This window comes from Ambystoma mexicanum, chromosome 12, assembly GCF_040938575.1.
Source record: "Ambystoma mexicanum isolate Mex_15411 chromosome 12, UKY_AmexF1_1, whole genome shotgun sequence".
Classification (NCBI taxonomy): Eukaryota; Metazoa; Chordata; class Amphibia; order Caudata; family Ambystomatidae; genus Ambystoma; species Ambystoma mexicanum.
In genome coordinates, this window is record NC_090936.1 from 522,018,852 (window position 1) to 522,042,501 (window position 23,650).

At 43.7% G+C, this 23,650-nt stretch overlaps 1 protein-coding gene across 1 annotated transcript in view; it reads left to right on the top strand.

Annotated features, from left to right (window-relative positions):
* The window catches only part of KDM7A (lysine demethylase 7A), a 529,021-nt gene that overhangs the window by 297,256 nt on the left and 208,115 nt on the right, over positions 1-23,650 (top strand). The window contains exons 6-7 of the mRNA XM_069628822.1: positions 13,315-13,501; positions 13,840-14,002. Coding sequence (XP_069484923.1) covers positions 13,315-13,501; positions 13,840-14,002 — 350 coding nt within the window. The remainder of the gene's footprint in view (positions 1-13,314; positions 13,502-13,839; positions 14,003-23,650) is intronic.

A 23,650-nucleotide genomic window follows, 5' to 3' on the forward strand; every position in this document is an offset into this window, starting at 1 on the left:
CCTCTGGCACCTGAGTGTCTGGGATGGGCAGAAAGTTAGGGAGGGGCCCAACACTCCCTCTGCTTATTCTCCTAGGAGACCTAAATGCACTCTGGTGTGATTGGATGGCTGACTGTCCGGCAAGGACAGCCACCCTGCTGGGTGAGTGGCAGCTAGGGTGGAATGAATGGGAGAAAACTGTTGGAACGAAAGAACCGAAGATGAGCTGGAAGAGGACTGCTACAGTTACTGGACCGTTGGTTTGCCCGGTGGAGCCCTGCTGCAGGTCCGAATCGCCAAGTTCATCTCCACAGAGAAGCCCTTCAAGGATGACCTCTTTCTTTTGAGTTGGCAGGACCAATCAACTCGTAAGCCACCTGGACACCATTCTCGGAGCTGGTTGAATTTTCCTCAGCTGCAGGAAACCGAATAGAAAATAGCCAGGGAGAAGGATACCAGTTTCTGTGCCTGAAGACAGATCCTGGAATCGAAAATTTGCCAGTTTGCCAGCTTTGAGACCAGTCCCCGTGCAGTGCAGGAGTCCCCCGAAGTCCTCCCACTTGTCCCCACGACTGATGCTCAGAAACAGCGAGATCTGCAGGAACAGCCAGGAACAGAAGTCTTCAGCTGCATCTTTTTCTTCAAAATAAGGTACTGTGAAAACCCGACCAAGAGAACTTGCCTCACTGCAAAGGTTTGTGAAACTTTGGCAACTTGCAGGCCTAGTCAGCTTGTGACACGACACATAACTCTGTCTTCTGAGAACTACTTCCGAGAACCATGGCAAAGACTTTTCCGTTTATCTACCAGAACCATTTTTACTTATACAAGACATTAGCCCATTTACTTTGGCCTACCTATTGCATTGGACCAACTCCTCTGGTGAACTCAAACTATTTGCACTGTTTTAAAGTAACTCTACTATTCGTTTTATTAACTTTTGCCTTTTTGCTATTACTTCAATTGCTCTGAATGCCGTTTTTGCTCCTACTTCAAAGTAGTTTAAATGTTTCAGAACCAGTTAGTGTGAAGTATTGTAGGATATTGTTGTGTGATATTGATTGCCTCCCTGTAGTGAATGTTATTCTAAATGACTGTGTAATAAATTAATAAGTGTTTGACCAAGAAACCTTGAGTGTAAGTGTCTATTTGAATACCTGTAATTGTAGACCTCTGTGTAACCTCATTACATGCTCACATTCCCTCTTGAGATAAGCCTGTTTCTCCGCTCGCTACCAAAAACTGTGTGGTACAGACTTATACCAAAGGTTGATTTTGCTTACACCTTTAGTCCTAGTTGTGTGTAGTGGTCCCAAAGGGTACTGCATACAAACTTTGCCTAACATTCTGGAACAGAAGCAGCATGAGAGAACACAGAGGGACAACGGGGTGATGTTGCTTCAGCAAGTTTTGCCGAAGCAAGCTCACGGACGGCATAGGGCTGCTTCCCATTGGCCAGGGTAAGTCTACATGGTGTCTGGTTCACTGTCCTGCTGTGGGTTTGACATTTCCTCAAAGCTCTTGGAAGCTGTGGGTCTTTAGCTGGCCTTGGACCTTAGGAGTTGGGGCTGTTCCTGGAATTTGCGTAGCTCTCCATACTGCATGACTTGTTATGCCATCACATCTAGGGGATGGGAGTTTGTGGCTCTAATGCTTCTGCTCTCCAACGGGTCCTTGTTGTAAGTTTTCCACCGTCTCCCTTTTCATTGCTGGCTGACCCTTGATGGGTCCCAAATACTGTTTTCTTTACCTGTTGTGTAGTCGGGGTCCTCCATCATTGGTACTGCAACAGAGGTCTCTCTCGTCAAAAGCCTAAAGTCTAGCCGTGTAGTCCAAGATCCGTGAGGTTTGGACCACATACTGGAACCCAGCTGTCAAAAGGAACCACTTCTGCACCTGTGCCCCTTCACACCCAGCACTGCAACCAATAATGAGATCAGTTGTCCCCAAAGGTCCTGACTTACCTGGAGTCATTGGTTTTCTTTGTCAGCCTTTCAGTTGCCAGGTTGGACAACCTTTGTGCCCCCTTCCTCCCCTGCTTGTCTTTGAATACAATAGAGTGTAAAGCCCTTCTCTGCAACTACCCATGCCTTATGGTTGAACCAGAGTATAGTAATCCTGTCTGGGGATCCTCCTAGGCTCCTAGGATTAGCAGCTGCCTTTTCTGCCACAGTGAACATGTATGAATATTCTTTAAATAGTCCTACACTGCACCGGAATATTGAATTGAGCCCCATTATATCTGTTAGAATGGATTTCTAAACTCTGACCTGATGGTCAGATGTTTACGAGGCCACCCTTGTAGTGAGGAGGGAAACCCCTCTGGGAGTTGAGCCAAATCATTCAAGGTAGCATGGAGAGTAGACAAGGCTAAGTCTCAGGCGATGTGAGCGTTGTCAGGGGTCCACAATAAGTCGGTATCAGGTAATATCGCCATATATATGGTCGCCGTAAATAATATCGCGGGGAAATTGTCGTGGCAATATTATTTGGGTGACTATATTTATGGGGACAGGGGCAAAAAAAATAAAAATACATTTTTTAAAAAAGAAAAAAAAAAGTTTGGGGGTTGTGGGGGTGTCCCCCGCATGTTCCATGCAATAATGTCGCCACAAAAAACGGCCATTTTTCGGTGATATTTTTGCATGGCGAGATTTTTGTGGCAACATTATTTCATGGAACCAATAAGTCTACACAGTGAAACACCAAGGATTAAACTTGGATAGTAAATATTAAAAATACTATATTTATTTTAGGCCCAGACAACTCACTATGAAAAAATGACTGACTGGTAATATTGTCACACAATACCAAATATTCTGAAACATATATAAAGTCACTGGAGTTGGTGCAGAACCTGAAAGGAAAGGACAAATAATTAGTGATGGCACCAACTGGCCACAGGAATTGCCACCCTAACTTATCAAGTCCAGCCTCAAGTTGAATGGGTCTTTGTGCCCAAAAAAGTTCACAAGGTTTCCAAGAGTTTTGAGAGCTGGGATAAAGTTTGGGGAGGCACCCTGGGGACAAGAAGATGAGTTCAAAAGTCGGATGAGGATGTATACTGGTGAGTAACTGTTTCTAGATTTTGGAGGGGTTTTGACAACAAATATTGGCAAAGCCGATCAGTTTAAAACTATTCAAATGTTTCTCTAAATTTTTTAAAAAGGGTAGTGATGGGGGAGCAGGTAAGTACAACTGTACCCCCCCTGCCTCTCAAACCCCCCCCCCCCCCCCTCTGATTTTTCAGGGTTCGGTTTTCCCGACGCTGGGTCTGGTCAATGAAGCCCAGGAGCTGCGGGTGCGAGAAGAGTTGGGCCAGGAGCTGGTGCAACCTGTTCTCATGGATGAATGCAGCACACACTGATCCAGGCCTCCTCTATGCCCTCGACCAGACGTGGGAAAGCTGGTTTCAGCGATGGTCACTGATGCACAGCAACTTCAGGGGACACTGATGTCTTAGTCGAAGAAAGCCTCTTATTAGGCACCCATTGATGATGGGATGCTCAAATTTCGCAGAAAGGCTACTTGCTAGACAGTGCCGAAATGTGGAACGACTCTTCTACCGCTGTAACCCAAACTGTGGTCAGCCCACTGGATGGCCCAGGTATGCTTCTGAAGAATCCCACTTGCTGAGCTACGAGAAGAAGTCTGGACCAGTTGTTCCCAACTGTCCAGAGGGTTGAGCAACAGACGAGGGCCTTCTGTGATCAGTAGCCAGGCAGGGCTGCACCAGGACTGCAGCAGGAGTTGGTCGCCAGGCCTCTTAAGGATGCTTCCACAGATCTTCTGCACGGCTACTCAGGGTACTTGACTCATCTTCAGATCTGCTGGAATGGCTGCAGGGTTCGTCTTCTTATCCCAAAGTCAGCTGAGTGATTGGACTCAGCCCTCCAATGGAAATATCTCCCCCACACATGCACACCTGCAGAGGTCCATTCAGGGACCACTGTGGATCTGACTCGTGCATGCACGCCAGACATACTGACACCAGTATGTGGAATGGGACCAGGCAGTCCCAACCTACTTCCTGGGACACCACATATATGGTATAAACTAGCTCACAAAAAACAAGGCTTTTCTGTGCAAGTGCATGACCATAAAAGGAGGCAGGCAGAAGGCAAAAAGACAAGATGGCCAAGGAACAAACCAAAAACCTTGTGGCACGGCCATGTTGGAACACTAGCCACTGTTAGTAGCCAAACGTGGTAAACACAGTAAGGCTAAAGAAAAATACAGTAGAAAGTATGAAAATTAACTGCTGCCACCAGTTTGTCCTTGGGCACCTTAGATAACCAAAATATGCCTTTGTGTGTAGTCTAGGGTCACATAGAAGAAACTCCATTGGAAGATGCAATGTTAAAAGGTTACTCAAAAAGCTAACAGTCAAAAGACTAAGGAAAACGTAGTTTCCCAGTTCTGACGGCCTGAATGACAGTCGGTTTCCCCATAACGATGAGCAAAAGGCCAATGGGGTGAAGCTGAATGCTTCACTTCACTATAAAAAGTCAGGATGTGCTGTAAAAACAAAAGCAAAATGTTTGGGAGTCCATATAACATGGAGGGAAAGTTTCTAAAAGAGAAAAGAATCCTAACTATAGATCAGCAATTCTTGGCTAGGTCGGTCTGGTCTAACATGGCGACATGTTAATTCCCCTTTAGTTTTGCAATATGATATATTGTCAAAGGACAAATATTTCCTTTTGTATTTCTTTCTAAGGTTGTGTCTCACTAGGTTAGTGGTTAAGCCAAGAAAAAAACACACAGTAAGTATTCATAAAAATGGAAAAACCCAGATTGAGACTGCGCCCAGATTTGAAAAAAGTAGGTTTAATGTGTAGAGGTGACCTTTAAGATGACACGTTTATCGGTCCCTTTGTAGACCTTTCTCAAATCAGGGCTAATTAAACTGAATATACAACAGAGTGCCAACAGTAACATAAGACATTATGTTAAATCACATTGTTTTATGGGATTTTTTTTTTACATTGTACAAAGTTACATATTTGATTCATAGAAAGGAAAAATAAAAAAGTAAAAAGCCAGACATAAATAGGTTGGGGAATGGGAGGGACAAAGAGGGTCAAGAGATGGGCACAGAGACCTCAATTAGTTTGTGCGTCATACATAGTCTCATGATTTGGTTTAGCAATGTACAGTAAGTATTAAGTATGTTACCTCTGATTCTTTAATGCCCCTTTATTTAGCTTTAGCAGAAATAATCTGCTCTTCCAATGATGGGTTAGATCCCTTCAAAAGAATGAAATTAAATTAACTGTACCATTCTGCAGTTATGCCGCTTGGCGTTATATACCTATTCATGTTGCAGTAAGTGGCTTCCACCCGAGATAAGTCGTATAATTACAGTCCTATCTGTGCCAGGTTACTATAAGTCTTTAAATTTCCAAAAATTAAAGGATGTTTCCAATTGATTTAATGAAAACAGGGGATCTATATTAGCATTGCATTGCTCGCGTGCTCTTATTCGTATTTGGTTAAAAGGATTAATTCTTGCTAATCCGCCAGATTTAAACGAGCGTGCGGTGTTAGAATACAGCGCACTTGGGGCTCCCAGCATTTCATTGTATAAAAGAAAAGAGAAAAACCGCTGCACTTCTGAGACGGTCTCACAGCTGGGTCTGTCTATTTCGCGTTCAATCGCATGCCAAGTGTCTGAAGGGGGCGTCCCTTTCGTTGTTATAGGAATGGGTTGCCATGACGACGGACTCCAACGTAAGTCTGTTTTCTATTGCCGGGGCCAGTATTTCCCCTGTGCAAGTACGGTGGCCATTTCCGAGTGCTAAATCAATGATTATTTACTTCTCGACCTGGTCTGATTGAAACACTGAGTCGTTTTTATACTTTTGTGGTATTACTCAATGTTTTAATTGAATTATGAACTCGGATTTACCAATCACAAAGCAGCGGTGTGGGCATCTGGCTAGTTGTGGCGGCGGGGACTGTCGTCTCCCAATCCACACTCAGGCCAGGGGTATGTGTTCCTGGGCAGATGTGGGGTAAGAGGCTATCCATGATTGGACAGCCGTTGACAGTTTAGTGCAGATCCTTACCATTGGTGGGCTGGGGTGATCCTGGCTCTAATGTAGGATAATGGGAGTCGTACTACAGCTGTTCTTCAGATTGTTGTTTGAAGCTCAGACCACAACCTAGAACTGTAGCCTGCTGAACACCATAGGATGGCCTTCATCCAAGTACTGCGTCTCTGGATCGATGTGCTGATGACCCCCTACAGTTCTGTCTGTTTGAGGTGGAATGGAGAAACACTGAAGGCGTCAAGAGTTCATCATTTAATAGTATGAAATGCAGCAAAGAGCTCAAATGCAGTCTCCAGTCACATGGTCAGATCAAAATAGATATTGGGTTGAGCTACATTGAAACCAGAAGACAAACTATGCCTATACTCGCTTTTATTCTCAGGCACAGATAGCTTGTGCAAGGCCAAGTTCAAAGCCTTAATTGACTGGCAGACTGCAAGAGTGATGATCAATGTTGGGCTAATTGGGTGGGGAGGCATGACCACGCCGACCCTCCCTGCACCTGGAGTGGTAGCCTGCGTGCTGCTGGCATGTGGAATATTCCAGAAAGGTACAAGAGTGCCAGCCATTTTTAGAGGGCCTCGTAATGGAGAGCCCTACAGTTTGTATAACCAATGAATAGTCGTATATTTTGTGACGATGAAGCTGACTTGCACTAGAGGAGGGCTTAGGTGTCCACCTGATGTTAGCGACCCAATCCCTACCCCCGTCAGTGTGAACGTCTACTTAGATGTTCCCTGTAAACCTATCACATTCCCAAGTAGGTTTTTGGAGTTTGCCACGTAGTGTGATACCACTGATGAGTTTTGACTATAAACGTTTTTTTTGTTAATGTGCGTTGAGAGAAATCCAGTGAACGTCCGTTGTAACTCCGTTTTAGATAATGGCAAATAAAACAGTACTAAGTTTTGCCAACTTTCTGAGTTGATTTTGATTGTTTGAGTAACTTCTGCATCCCCATCCATCTCCAAGTTTTGCTACCTCGTCTTAAGGGCCCTAGGTCTATGGGTTCACTTTACTTACCCATTTTTCACTTGCTTTACTACAGTGTTTTTCATATTTCATAATTGAATCACTTCAGACTTAAAAGTAAAGTGTGGATGATCTTTAGTGAGATCACCAACCGTGAATGTACATATGTTAAGAATTGATTCAGTTATACTACTTACAGACAGGAAAATCCTTGGACTTCTAGTGCCTGCAAAAGCCGAGACTTTTCACAGGCTACTTGTTAAGGAGAATTCTCAGAAATGTGCTAATTCCTCTCTACCTTGGAGACCCCCAGCACTTTTGCTGGACTCTAGGACTTTATGATGTCTTACCTGGGTAGAGTGAGACCTTTTTCCCACTCCCACTCCCACTCCCATGTATTTTAATGTGATTTGAACTTGTATTTCTCTGTTATTATGGAGTCTGACAAATTCTATAGGCATTATCTTTACATTGTGTCACAGAGCACCTTCATTGCAGTGGCACACGGAAGTCTTTCAGATTTCCCCAAATGTTTAAATACCTTCTCTTGGATAAACTGTTTCCAAGAGCATTAAAGTGAAATTGACTTTACTTACATTTGTAACTTTCTAGACCCAGCACACACTATCTTACAATAGGATGCTGGAGGGATTACTTAGTATCCCCTTTGTCTAGATTCTCGTGTAACATTTTTATGCTACCCTTTCTACCATTTAATGGCTGATGCCAGTGGTTTACTTTTTACTACCATTGTGGTGTTTTACCGCGGACTACAATTACAATCTTGGTAAAGCACCCATGGGTGCCCATTTTGTCAAAATGGCTCTGGTCTTCTTTTCCCGCCATTTCTTGTTGCAAAGGTCCTTCTTGAGGTTTACTCTGCGTGCCATACCCAGTTTGGTCCCTTTGTTCATTTGGTCTTTGGCGGGCTTCCTGAGTGAAGCCCGCCTCTGGCTCCAGTATGTCTGGCAGGGGCATGAAGTGAGGGAGGTGCCCTGTGCTTAATCCCCTGGGTTACAGGAATGCACCCAAGGTGATTGGTCGGCTGGATGTCTGGCAAGGACAGCCACCCTTCTGTGTTATCGACAGCTAGGCTGGAATCAATGGGAGAAACCTGCATCAAAGGTGAGGCTTTTTGGCTTGGAAGACAGACGACCACTGAATGAAGGAATCTGAAGAAGAACTTGGAAGAAACTCCTGCTGCAACTCCTGGACCATTGGTTTGCCCGATGAAGCCCTGTGCTGTGCTCCGAATTCCTTTAGACTAGAGAAGCTAGTGACTTCTCCCCTTGAGTTGGTGAGACCAATGAACTCCAAAGTGAACATGTCTGGACATCCTCTCAGAGCTGGCTGTACTTCCTTGCTGCTGCAGGAACCGAAGTGCCAGGGAGAGGAAAACCAGATTGGGGCGAGTCACTTTTAAGTCAGACCCAAACTGCAGGAAGATGAGCAGGACTGACCAAGCCTGAGCCACCTCAACAGAATGCTGGACCCCGGATGTGAGGAAAGGACACAGGGGTATCAGAGAGTCCGCGGTGGTGCTATTTGCTGAAACCGCGAAGTGCCGCTGAATTGAAGTTTGTCCTTTGCTGTTGTCGACCGCCCCGTTGTGTTGCAGGATTCCCCAGAAGTCATCCCTCTTGTCCCCATGACTGAGGCACAGGAACAGGATCTGCAGAGCCACACAGGAACGGAAGCCAGCTGGAACCATTTCTTCTAAACAAAGGTACTGTACAGTCCAAAAGAACTTGCCTCTTGTTTTGTAGCCTTACATGTTCTCAGTTGAGACTTGTCTTGGTTGCTCTGTAGAGTTGCTTACATCTCCCTTACCTAACAAGCCTGAACATACATTGATTCTAACTTTGTCTGCAATTACTTCTGAAACTTTGTGCAAGACTGCGATTTACCTACAAGAAGTGATTCAGCTCACCTAGACTTTTGCCCAATTGACATTGGCCTGGCCTGGCCTGGCTCCCTGAATAACTCTTCGTTCCTCTGACATTGTGTTTTGCCTTTGCTTCCAGGAAGGGGTTAACTTACTTTGCATTGGGGAGTTTCAAAAGTACTTGCCTGCTTCAGAATAATTGTGATCTCTTGTTTTACTGTAATAACCCTTTTCTTTTTATATACTTAGTATTGCTCTAAATGCAAAAGTGATATATGAATGCCCACAGATATTTAAGTCACCTGAGGGTGTAGGAAGTGTCTGTGTGCCATCCCAAATTGGTATTTGCTGATTTAGAGAAACTAAGAGTTTGTAGTTTGGAGTGTATTTGTGTGTTACTCTTATATTGCCCCTTCTGAAGAAGGTTTATTCAAACTGACTGTTAAATAATTAATAATTGTTTAATCAAGAAACCTTGAGTATCAATATTTATTTGAATCATTGTCACTGTGAATCTGTGTAACTCCCCTACTGCTCACATTGACCCCTCTTGAGATAAGCCTGGCTGCTCAACACGCTATCAACCTGTGCAGTACACGCTTATACCAAAGGTTGGGTTCCTATTGCAAGGAGGTCAGGGTTGTTGTAGTGCACCCAAAGGGTACTGCATACAATCTTGCGTAACACTAGATATTTTCATATTTCATTAAATGGAATTCATAATGTCTTTAATGTGTCCAGCTCTTTCTTCCGACCCGCAACACACCCTAGATAAGTGCCTGTAATTGCATTTTATCTTCTTGTATGACATAGAGGCAGGTTGTCCTGCACAGCACGCGCACCAAAGACCTCAAACATAGTCAGTTGTTTTAGGGACTGATCAGCTTCTTGCATTGCACCCTGGCATCCCTTCACTTGCTCTGCGACCCATAGAATGCTGCTGGGTCCCACGTAAGGTTCATAACCTCCGACATCCCCATGCCTTTGCAATTTGCGCTGCATGACTGAAAATATTGCATTAGACCAACATCACCCTCGCACACTGTGACCCATAGAATACAGCCGAGTCTTACAATAAAAATTTGATCCAGCTGTCACATAGACCCTGACACAGAGCTTCCTCACACCTCTGCAACATGCGCTGCTGCTTGAAACGTAGCCATCCTCTACCTATCCCTTTTAGACAAGATTGTATGTAGTAACCCTGTGGGAGACTACACCAGCCTTGGCCTTTTGGCAATAGGTAACCCAACCTTTGGTATAGGCCTATACTACACAGGTTGGTAGAGTAACTGAGCAGCCCGGCTTATCTTAAGAGGGGTCAATGTGAGCTGTAGGGTTGTAACATAGAGATTCACATTGATATGTATTCAAATAACACTTGTACTCAAGGTTTCTTTATTAACATCATTATTAATTTAACAGTTTTAAAATAAGCCTTTTTTAGAAAGGGCAATATGCAACAATAAAATACACTTTAAAAAAATACTACTTCGGTTTCAATTATGTAGATAACCTTTTGGGTTGTGTCACACACACACATACATACACATACACATACACATACACATACATATACACATATATATATATATATATATATATATATATACACATATATATATACATACACATATATATACACACACACATATATATACACACATATATATACACGGGACTTGCTAGGACACTGTGGACATTGATGTATCACTGTATACTTAAATGCAATACTGGAGTTAAAGGAAAAGGTTAGGGAAGGAAACCATGATTAACCAGTTTCTCAAACAGGTGAGCACTTTAGATTTCCCCAATGCAATATAGGTTAACCCTTTCCCAGCTATACAAGTAACCTATGTAGGACATTTTGAAGGGAAGGATAAACACAGTCAGAGGGTAAGAATAGTCTGCAGGGAGCCAGGATAGCCAATGTCAATTGATCAAAGTCTAGGGGAGCTGAAGCACTTCTTGACGATAGCACAAAAGTCTTGCACAATGTTAGTTTTGTTGTAAAAAGAATCACTTTTGGGCCACAAGCTGGGAGGCTTGTGAAGAGCAAAGATGCAAGCAACTCTGCAAAGGGCAGCAAATGCAAGCCTCCAGTGAGAGCAAGCATGCTACACACAAGAGGCAAGTACCCCTAGTTACACAGTCCCTTGAGTCTGAAGAAAAGGTTCCAGCTGGCTTCTGTTCCTGTTGTAGTCCTGCAGATCCTGTTGTCCTGGGCCTCCAGTCGTGGGGACAAGAGGAACAACGGATGGGGACTCCTGCACTACGGTTTGAAGGTCGGCGGCAGCAATGGGCACACTTCAGATCAGCGGCACTTCACGGTTTCAGCTACTCGCAAATAGCACCACTGCAGTTCTTGGACACCTTGTGGACTTTCCTTGCTTCTGGGGTCCAGCACTCTGTTGCGGTGGCTCAGGCTTGGTTAGTCCTGCTTCGAGGGAGTCCGGAGGATCTTCCTGGAGCTTGGTTCCAGCTTGAAAACAATGCACTCAATTCTGGGGTTCCCGTTCCCTGGTACTCTGTTCCAGCAGCAGTGAAAAAGTACAGCCAGCAGGGAGAGTGGTTAAGTCAAGTTCGTCTTGGGGTCAGTTGGTCCCACCAACCCAAGGGAAGAAGTTGTCCTTTCCGGGTGTCTCTAGTCGATTTTGAAAATTGGAGCATGAGCACGGCAGCAGGACTTCACCAGGAAAATCAACAGTCCAGGAGGGTGCAGCAAGCTTCTCTTCCAGTTTCTTCTTCGGTTCCTTTGTCCAGTGGTCGACTCTCCCTTCCCTGCAAAAGACCTCTCCTTTTATGCAGGTTTCTCCCATTCATTTGCAGCCTAGCTGTCACTCGCACAGCAGGATGGCTGTCCTCCAAGGACAGCCAGCCAGCAAATCACCTTTTGGGTGCATTCCTGTAACCAAGGAGACTAAGCACAGGGAGATTTGGGAACCTCCCTCACTTCCTACCCTGCCAGACACTCTGGAGCCAGAGGTGTGCTTCACCAGTGAATCCCGCCAAAGTCAAAACAAAGGGACCAAACCTGGTTTGGGGTGCAGAGTAAATTTCAAGAAGGACCTTAGAAACAAATGTCGAAAAAAGACCGGGGCCATTTTGACAAAATGGGCACCCATGGGTGCAATACTGCAGCTGAGGAATCAGCCTGCGGTAAAGAAGCACAATGGTAGGAAAATTAAACCACTTCCATCAGCCATTAACTGTAGTAAGGGTAACATAAAAATGTTACATCAGAAGGTAGACCAAAGGGGATACTAAGTAATCCCTCCAGCACTCTATGTAAGATAGTGGGTGCTGGGTCTACAACGAGAAAAAGGTAAGTAAAGTCAATTTCATTTTACTACTCTTGGAAACAGTAGTTTATCTAAGAGAAGGTATTTAAACGGTTCCATGTCATTTCATAGCGGGATGTTTTTTCGCCGTTTTTTTCACCGATTTTTTTTTTTTTTTTTTTTTTTTTTTTTTTTTTCCATCTCGAAAAAACCCATTGCATTTTTATATTTTTGTGTGGGCGGGCCTCATTTTCTAAAAAGTTTGGTGGATTTTTTGGAGAAAAAAATATGCAGTAAAAAACCCAGCAAAAAAATGTCCCACAACAAAAGGACTTTGTACCATTTAAACCTTAGCAGAAATCCAAAGGACTTTGCTGTGACACTACACTGAGGGTGCTGTCACAATACAAAAATATTATGCCTATGGAGTTTCAGACTCCAAAACCAAAAGAAAAAAAAGTGGGGGAAAAGGTCTCTCTCAGGATAAAAATTAAGTCCTAAAGTCCAGCAAAAGAGCTGGGGACCTCTAAGGTAGAAGGGAATTAACACAGAAATTAGAATTCTCTCCAACACAACTGTGTTAATAAACATATATTTAGTACGTCCTACCTGTGTGGAAAATCACTTGACAACCACTTTTGATTGTTAACTGTACTTTACATCAATCATGTGATGTACTTGGCCTAAGCCTTACTGTTCAGCCACTGTACTAAGAATTTGGTTAGAGTTTATGTAAAACGTTCAGGCCCACGAAGTTTGGCTTCCCAGAACCCTATCCCATTAGTAGTTCTGAATATCCCTTCTTACTTTTATAGAGCTCTGAGAAGGAATCAAGCTTTCAACGTATTATGGAGCTCCATAACCACTGCCTGCCCACAGATGCCCACCCTAACATACCATCATTGTCTTATTGAAACAATTATGTATGGCTTGTTCAATCCTCCCCAGTTTATTTTCCTCCTGCAAGAAAATAATCATGCATACATGTTTAATTGTATTTATTTTATACTGCTCTTTTTTTATACAAGTTCTACTGTTTACAATTTTATTTATTCTAACCCCCCCCCCCCCAAAGATTGAGTTTGCATTGAAAGGTACTTCTTATGAACTTTCTGAAACACAATGTTTTCTCTTCCTATAGGATGTCTGATTTGGTGAAAGTCCCAGACATTGCCAAAAAACTATCTTGGGTGGAGAACTACTGGCCAGATGATTCAGTCTTCCCCAAGCCCTTTGTTCAAAAATATTGCCTTATGGGTGTTCAGGGAAGCTACACAGATTTTCATATTGACTTTGGGGGCACTTCGGTCTGGTACCATGTCCTTTGGGTGAGTAATTCTTCTTGAAACTATCAGAGCAAACATGCTAAATTAAGGGGGGGGGAATGCAAAAACCTGAAAGATGAAGTAGGCTGAGGAAAAGGAAATGTCAGTGGCAGGGTGGATTCCACTTGTATAGTGGTCGTGAGAGTGGAGGGGCATTGTGGGAGGTTGATAATGGGGGTTGTGGTTAAGAGGTGTGCAGTAGTGGTATAAGGTGGTACTTTCTAGCCTGGGATGTGTGGTACTTTCTAGCCTGGGCTGTCAAGTTGACCTTTCATCTTGTGTACCTTAACACTGTTCTTATTTGTATGTACGTGACATCTATGCCTGTTTTTTTATGTTAGGGGGAAAAGATCTTCTACCTGATTAAACCTACTGAGGAAAACCTGTCACTCTATGAATTGTGGAGCTCATCTGTTACTCAGAGCGAGGAGTTCTTTGGAGACAAGGTTGACCAGTGTTACAAATGTGTTGTGAAGCAAGGACACACCCTGTTTGTACCAACAGGTTAGTTGTCATTGTCTGCTTTCTTTGTGCTACTCTGTTAAAACTGGCTCTTAAAGTTTGAGTAATCACGGTTGTGCTCCAACTATTCTCATCCGATTTATACTGTAAACTGTTTTCAGGAACTGTGTATGGGCTGATATTGATCCCCACGACCCCTCGGATGTCTCGTGAGACCAGAGTGCCAAAAACCACTAGTCAATGAAGGGCACAAGAAAGGTGGGAAGAAAAGTGTTGCCCACTCAAACCCCAGTAGCTGCAAATACATCAACAGAGTAATTTATTACTTCTATGCGAAGGAGCGAACTGTTAAATAAGATTTTCATAGTAATGATAAATCTTCCTGACCTAGGTCAACCCCAGAATATTTTGCCTTTACTGGTGTATTATTTTTCCTTATACCTCTGTGAGTGGGACCCTTTTTCAACACTACCTGAATGTTTTACTGTTTTTATGGTTGCCATTTTTAAGACTCTCCATAGTGTCACCCTTTGACAACTTTTTGGCAATAATTGCCTATTGTTGCTTTTAACTTTCCCTGGCTAACTTTGTGAGTACTACAGTTCCCAAAGGATATATTCTGTGAGACCAGCACTCCCCACCTTATGTGGACTGCTGGGGGAGATACTCAGTATCCCATTTCTCATTTTTTAAATGTAGCATTTGTCACAAGCACACACATACCGTTAATGGCTGGTGGCAGCAGTGAACCTTTTTATTAATTCGGTGCACCTTTACCGCAGGCTGTTTGCACAGCCCCGGTAAAGGCACCTATGGGATCCCATTTGACCCAAATGGGCCGGTCGTCTTTTTTTGCCATTTTAGCATTGCCTCTGACTACCCCATCCTCTCCCCCCAAGTTTTAATGTTGCAAGGCTGTTTGATTGGTTGGGTTATTGCCTAAAAGTCCGATCCTGGAAGCTGAAGAGGTAGTCGACCACTGGAAACAAAACCAAAGAGGTAGATTAAGTATTTGCGGCTGAATCTATTCCCAGCTACTGGAGAGCCTGCTGTTACCATTCCTTCCAATCAACATGGGGACTCTGAAAACGACGACCTCGGCCCAGAACCTGATGAGACCCACTAAACTCAAGAAGACCTGCATTCTGAGCCATCCCACGTTGTGCTGCAATACCCTGGGACCTCATGCCATTGTGCGGTGCACGGTCTTCCGAATTCTGTATCTCGCTGAAACTTTGTGGGCATCCTGCTGGTCCTCCTGAGACCTAAATGGAGTCTGAAAAGTCCCCTCACCAGAGTGCTGGACCTTGCAAACAACGATAATCCGACTAGCGATATTCTGTCTTCTTCTGTGCTCCTGAAAAAGGTGCCAAATCCACAGATCCGCATCTATCCATGAAGAAATCCTTGCCTGAAGCCTTCTGTGTCGATTCCTGCTGAAAAAGCCCATCCAGTCCTATCTTCTGTCCTCACAATGAATGCAGGGGCCTGGGGTTTTGGCTACAGGTTCTGAAGTCGTCCTGCTGCAAAATCTTCTGTGCTGAGGTACTGTGCTGGTTTGGGTACTTGCGTCTCTTGTGATTCCGGTGTAGTTTTGGGGTGTTTTCTGTGATTGGGAGGTCTCTCATCCAGTTCACCCTGGCCCACTGCTTGAATCGTCCTGGGGTGTCTTATGTGGCCTCAACTTAAAGTAAAATACTTGTTTGAACAGTCTTCCTCTGGAACTCTGACTTTGCCTGAAACTGAACCCTATAACACCCGCCCTACAGCTGGCTCCCAGACTGCTAGGGGTCCTTCGTCTGCCTCCGATAGAACTCCTGTACTAGAATTGGGCAGGGCTGGGTACTGTTAGGCAAGATTGTATGCAGTACTCATAGGGTGCACTACAAAAACCCTGACCACCTGGCAGTAGTAACCCAACCTTTGGTATAAGTCTGTACTACACAGGTTGGTAGTGTGGACGAGTAGCCAGGCTTATTTCAAGAGGGGTCAATGTGAGTTGTAGGGGTTGCACAGAGGTTCAGTGACAAGTATTCAAGTAGACACTTACACACAGGGTTTCTTGATAAAACAATTATTAATTTATTGACCAGTCCGTTAATATAAATAAGCCTTCTTCAGTCGAGAGCAGAGTAAAACACCACACTAATATACCTCAAAACTATACACACTTTAATTCAGAAGCAGTAACTACCCATTTGGGATGGCATACAGCAGAGACCTACACCCACAGGTGACTTCAATTGCTAGGGTGCTGTTCACATTAATGTATTACTGTTGGCATTCAGAATTAGCAAAGAGCAAGTCAAAGGAAAAGATTATTAGAGCATACAAGATATCCCAAGTATTTCTTTGGCAGGCAAATACTTTCAGATCCCCCAGAAGAGTCATTCAGTTAAAACGGGCTAAGCCAAAGTCAATAGGCAAGAGTCTATATGGGCTGAAGAGCTTATTTACAGGTAAGTAGAAAAGTATTCGCACAATGTTTCGGAAGTCTTTGAAGAAAAAGATGAATCAACGTAGGGCCACAAGCTGTTAGACTTGTGAGTAGTAGAAGATGCAAGCAACTCTACAGCAAGAGGTAAGTTCTCTTAGACTTTGTACAGTACCTTTTAAAATGAAGAATAGATGCAGCAGATTACTCCTGTTCCTGAGAAGCTCTGCAGATCTCACTGTTCTGGGCCTCAGTCGTGGGGACAAGAGGGAGGACGTCGGGACTCCTGCACTGCAATGAGACTGTCAAAACTTGCAACCGGCAAACTTCACTTTCAGTGGCTGTTAATGTTTCGGATCCTCACTGTGGTTCGTGGCTGTCGGGATGGACTTTCCTTGCTGCTGGGGTCCCGCATTCTGTTGAGAGGGCTCAGACTCGGTCAGTCCTGCTTCCTGGGAGTCGGGAGGATCTTCCTGGAGCTCTTGGCCAACTAAAAAGCAACGCACACAAACTGGTGTTCCTCTCCCTGGCTCTACGGTTTCCAGCAGCAACTCTCTGGAAATTCAACAAGCTCCGAGATGGATGTCCAGGTGGTTTTCTTTGGAGTTGATTGGTCCCACCAACTCAAAGGGAGAAGTCGTCCTTGCAGGGGCTTCTGTCTCGATGCAAACTTGGCGTTTCGGCACTGCAGCAGGGCTTCATCGGGCAAACCAACAGAACTCTGCAAGTTCTTCTTCGGTTCCTTCGTCCAGTGGTCGACTCTGCCTTCCAAGCCAAAAGACTCCTCTTTTATACAGTTCTCTCCCTTTCATTCCAGCCTAGCTGTCACTCACCCAGCAGGGTGGCTGTCCTTGCCGGACAGTCAGCCAGCCAATAATCAGAGTGCATTTGGGTCTCCTAGGAGACTAAGCACAGGGAGTTTCGGGCACTTCTCTTACTTCCTGCCTACCCAGACTCCCTGGAGCCAGAGGGGGGCTTCACTCGTGAATCCCGCCAAAGGCAAAATGAAGAAGGGGACCAAACCTGGTTTGGCACACAGAGTAAATCTCAAGACGGACCTTTCCACAAAGAAATGGTGAAAAAAGAAGACCGGGGACATTTTGACAAAAATGGCACCCTTGGGTGCTTTGCTGCAGCTGCGAATGCAGCCCCAATAAATGCACACCACGGTAGTAAAAACTAAACCACTGCCACCAGCCATTCAGTGAGGAAAGGGTAAAATAAAATTGTTACATGAGAAGTTAGCCAAATGGGATACTAAGTAACCCCTCCAGCACCCTATTGTAAGATAGTGTGTGTGCTGGGTGGGTCTAGAAAGTTATATTTATTAGTAAAGTCAATTTCATTTTACTGCTCTTGGAAACAGTAGTTTATCCCAGAGACGGTATTTAAACCTTGGGGAAATCTGAGACTTCTCTGTGTCACTGCACTAAAGGTGCTGTGTGCCACTATGTAAAAGATGATGCCTATGGAGTTTGTCAGAGTTTGTCAGAAATCACATTAAAATACATAAGAGAGTGGGGGAAAAGGGCCTCACTCTCTCCAGGTTAAAAAAAAAGTCCTCAAAATCCAGCAAAGTTGCTGGGGGTGTCTAAGGGAGAGGGAATTGGCACATTTCTGAGAATTCTCCCTCACAGTACTTTAAAGGATCTGCCTTGAAAAGTAAAACGCGTGTCAAAGTTGATTTACTTGTAAATGAGTCAGTTGGTAACTTTAAACTCTGAATGAATAGTTAAAAACATTATTACTTACCTTAGAGATGTTTTGCAATTCTGAAAAGTATATATAGGATTTACCTAGCTTGAATAAGCTATGTGCCTTGTTATATAAGTATTCTCAAAGTTTAACTTTCCTTAGAAACTGTCTCGCCATTGTAACAGAAAGTAGATAGGTTAACTTACTCACCTGTGAATTGGGTTGCACTCTTCCCATAAGCAATGCTGCTGGTGTTACTTTGTTAGTCCTGCTAGGATAGTTGTATGAGTGTCCCACATTGGGTCTTGCTTCCGTTGACTTGCTGTGAGCCTGTCCAGAATGAGTCTGCCTAGGTCATACTTAACTTTTAGGTTGCTGGTAGCTCCTTACAAAAGTATATAACGGTTTTACTTAACTTGCATGCCATCCAGAAATTAGTTAAGTTATTGCTTCCCTTTTCTCTTTGACAGAAAAGTAACTAATTGAATATTACACCCCATGGTCCAAGTCCCCTAGAATAACCTGATCCTGAATCAGTTATAGGTATTTTACTGTTCCTAGAACAAGTGTTCCACTTTCCAGAAAAGTATATTGTCCAGTTGATATACGAAGTGCGTTCTTGTTGACCTTCACAGTAGAACTAATCGGGTCTACTACCCCCAGGCCTCCAGATAAGGTGGGTACTAGGCCTTTTTAAGCATGAAAATCTTGCAAATACGACAGCTTTATTATTTTCCTGGGTACGTTTACACACAGGTTTAGAGCAGAGGGCAAGGTAAAGGTCGGGTTACTTCATAGAAACTAGGATGCGTCTTTTGATTTTTATCTACATTGATGTAATTACAAGCCACCTCTGAAACGGAATGCATTTCTCTGAAGCCTTTCAAAAAAAGAAACTGCACACTGTGATAAAAGGAATGGTTTCTTTCCATTCAGCTTTAGAAGCACTGTGCATAATTTCCTTGAACTGTAGGATTGTATAATTAATTAGATGGAAAACTAAGTTGTAATTGAGAATTAATATTTTGTAATAAAGTATGCTTTTTTTCCCCAGTGAAAGCAAACCAGTATTGCACAATTGTTTGTCAGAGTTCAGGTGCTGCGTCCATAATCATGCAGAGACAAATCATTTTTACACTGATAATTTAATTTACACTCTAATTAGAAGTGTGTAAAATGATGACTATGCACAGTGTAGATGACAACCATTCAACCTTACAGTCAATGGGGTACATTACTATAAATGGTCAGTGGCAGCAGAGTCTTTGCTCAAGGGTGAGTGATGGTCATTACAACGATCACAGGTGTTCTAGCCTCTCAAATCTTCAAGACTACAATTAAAACATCCAAAACCTGACTCTCCGGGAAGTGCAAGCGCTGTTCAAAAACAAACCAATGAAAGTTACATTTGTAATTGAAATAGAAACTCGGCAAAACCTGTCCCTGTGATAATCCACATAGGTATTTAACTTCATGTAGTGCTTCATAAATGGTTTGTCCAACATCTAGGTACTGTGATTATTATACCTCAGTTGATACTCAGTTAACCAACCTCTGAAGGATATTAGCCAATAAGATAGCTCAGTCAGTTGAGCACTCATTGCTGCAATCTGTGCGTGATCTGTAGGTTGGAGGCTCGAATCCCAGCAAGTACAACTCAGCCTTTCATCCTTTCGAGGTCGATAAAGGAGTAATGGTGATAATGGTGATAATTGTGATACATGTTTTCTATGTACAGCACTTGACCAAAAGTGCTATATAAATAACAATTTGACCATTATATTAGATATAGAATTTAGCATTCTGCTATTGAACCTCAAAACGCACAATAAAATTCATGTTTGCTTTACTATGTAATTGGCTAGGTTTTTGTGATTTCAACATTTAAATATACACACGAGAGATGAAACGGCCAGACCTTAGAGAAGTAATGAAAGGTGTATTCTGTCACAATGCAGAAAGCTGCCGTACCGTAATGATTTCCATACGGTTTGTGCATGCGTCGGCTGGATGTTGCATACATTTTACTCTCTTGCAAAGGAGAAATGTAATTTTTACTCTTAAAATCACATTTACTCAAAGTTTAAAAACAGGGAGTAAAATACTCAGACCTCAAAATCTTATCTGGAGCACTGACTACCCCTGTATTACTATAGGTAATCCACAAGTAACTTGGTTTTGACTTCCCTAGGACTACTGTTAGGTATTCCAAATAAGGTTGTATGCTTTGGTCTGTGCACCTTCAAGCATAGTGTTGTGTGTTTATAATTGTGATTATATATAATGTGATGGTACTTATTCCCCCAAGATTTATCTGGGCATACTTGCATTTAAATAAACCATTTATTTTTACAATACATCGTTTTTCAGTTTCTCTTTGGACCATATGTATTACAATTTTATTGTACTGATTCTACAGCCCTCTCTACCTCCCAAGATAAGCGTGGCTACCTCATCTACACTACCCTGAACTCAGGTGGTACAGCCTTAAACTAAGCATGGGGTCGTGTACTGCCTTAGTTGAATGGTTTTACTAAGCCCTTAGTTGGACTTCCGAAAATCTGTCCTAACCGTAACAATCGGAACACGAAAAAAGAAAATGCTTTCTCTCACACTAGACACTGCCTTCATCCACTGCTGGGTCAGAAAAAAAAGCTGGTTATAAAAGATAGTTGTCACCTTAACTTGGAAATCTTTTGGAACCCTTTTGCATGGATTTGTTACTTCTGCGTGCAGGCCCCACCCTCCACGTCCCCAATTGCCACACCTAGTTCCTGTTTTTCTGCCTACTAGGCGGGTTGGGTTTGCTGTGTGCTGACACACCCTCTCTTTTTGACGTTCCTTTTAGCTGTTCACTCCCCTTTTCATTCCTGATGCATCCTTAGTGGTAGATCAACATCATGCTGGTGTTGTTTGAGGATCCATATTCCGGGGACTTTCTGCATATTTTGTTGTAGAATTCACCCGAGGTCTCTGCAAAGCCACCTTCTGTCCTTGTTGGAGCTGGGACCGGTACCGAAGGTGATCAAAGACTTTGCTAGGAGCCGGAAGGGAGGCCACCATTGGTAAGAGTGAGACTGTACCTGCCGGTGGGGGTAAGTGTTTTGACACCCGCTTTCAGTACTGTGGTGAAGATTGCACCCCCAGTTTATGGGTCTTCACAGGACCATTTAAGGGGGAAAACTCTGGGTGACTACACCTGTGAACACCCCTTGGTAGGAAAACACACATTGTTTTGAGGGGAAAATAGCCGAACAGTGCACTGGCAACTGTATACTGGTATATCTATTCAAGCCGGATTTGGTCGTTACGGAATACTCCTACAGGGTCGATTTTGCCAGAACCCCAGATACAGTGGCTTCATCGGTACCAAAGTTGACTGCAGCAGCTGCAAATACTAAGGTTTTGCTACCGAATATAGCTGACCAGGTCTCTTGTCATAGAAAAGACCAGGCTTGTTCTCGATAGACAGTTTGGTACTGACATCACCTAAACGAAACTCAAATAAAGATGTGTCAAACGACAAGCATAGTGAGAACATTTCGGTACAGATTGATCATTCAAAGTTTGTTTTGATCCTGCTAAATGTTTCACTGTCCCTCCAGAAGAGCTTTATAGTGCTTTTAATAGTTCTAAGACTCCTGGGTTTTTGCCTACATTCTCTCCTGAATATCAGGAAGTTAATTTGTCATCTGCACATCTAACGCCTCAAGTTGAGGAACATCCAGGTGCCAGTAGCATTTAATGTTTGTAATCCTCTTCACACTTCGGAACCGTGGAATTGTTGGCTTGGGTAGATTCTTGTGAATCATCAACAATGGCTAAGTATATTAATTCAACTGTCCATGAAACCATACTATCTGAGCTTTTCCTGTACGTATTGGATGAAAGAGTAAAGGATAAGTTGGGTCCTTCAGAGGTTCCAGCTTTTGAATGCTTCCACTACTGAGGGTGTTTCTGCCCCTCCAAATAAGAAACCGAAGGTGTCTAATGACACATACACTCAAGGTCAACAATCATCTTTCGCCTTCTAAATTATTTTTTCAAACTTTGTCCAAAGCCATGCAGGCTCTGGAATTCTTCCCGGTGAATAAATCTGAAGCTTCGGGATATTTGAAAGACGTCCCATACATCATTCTTAAACTGAAATCTTTGCATTCCATGGAAATGTCAGTTTTAGAACATGCTGCAAGTTATTGGGCCAAGTCTAATTCTGATTCCTCAGTTTCAATGTCACTGCATTCCAAATATAAGATTCCTAAGGAACATACTTTTGTGCTGATGGGTAACTTGCTGGCTCAATACCATGTGGTTTTGGCAAGTTTGGGTACTAAGGGCAAAGGACCACTTCCCTTCCCGGCATGAGTTTTGGTTAAGTGTTCAACCCTAGGAAATTCAGGGAAAGGAATCCTATGTGAATTCATCCCTGCAATTGAGGTACATTAATGTAGCCACAGTAGTAACAGGTAAGAATATTCTCATTTGGGTGAATTTGGAGAAATTGAAGGAATACCTTCTACAAGAGGAAGCGCGTGCATTTGCCTTTTGGATATCAGAAGGTAGAGTGGTTTCGCTTCAGCAACTTAAATATATAAAGGACATTAGTGATAACACATCTGGAGCCACGAAAGTTTCTGTCTACATGTGCAGGTATGTTCATTTTATTGCTACCTCCTTTCATCAGGATATTTGGGAGTAGGTACTAGATTTACCTTTTCATGATAAAAACCGATAGTGTTGTAGAAGTGTAAGGCAAGTGTTAGGGTAGCAACATCGTTTAGCACCGTCTCTACAAGGCAGCTTTATCTAAGTTTCAGAACTTTAAAGTCTGATTCTTCTGCAACAAATGGATCGGCCTCCTCAACTTGCAAACCATACTATGCTTCCCTAAAGAAAAGGAGGTACAGACCGAAGGTGAAGGCTGTTTCGAGGGGATTGGGTCCTCCGACGTATTCCATATCTATGACATGTAATCACCACAGCTGTGCTGCTTCGGAAACTTTTTTCGGCGTCTGCGTCCTGCGTCGATGACGTCGATGCGCCGTCGTCGAGGGCCTCCTCCGACGTCATCCGATGTGATAAGTAGGACGCACGACGCCCGTAGCCTCAGTTCCGTTTTTTCCGCGAACGTGTTGCTTCGTGATTCTCGGTTCACGCCTCGACTCTTTGGAGTTCTGTTCTTCTCGGTTCTTCGAACCTGTTCGTTTTGTGCAAATCCTTCGTGTGAAGATGTCTTCTACTTCGTCTTCGACCCCGCGTCCGGGTTTCAAGAAGTGCGGGGAGTGTGGGTCCAAGATGTCGGTGACGGACTCGCACGACGCCTGCCTCTGGTGCCTCGGGGAGGCCCACGACACGGATGACTGTATCGACTGCCAGTCGCTCACGTCCAAAGCCTTACGCGAACGTAAGAAGAAGTTGTCGGTAGGTCGGGTGTCCAAGCCCAGGAAGTCTAAGTCTGCGGGGCTTTCGACGGATGATTCGAGGGGTGACTCTCCGCGTCATTGTTGGAAGTCTCGTGGGTCTCCTTCTAGGAGTCGGTCTCGCCACTCCTCAGCCTCTTC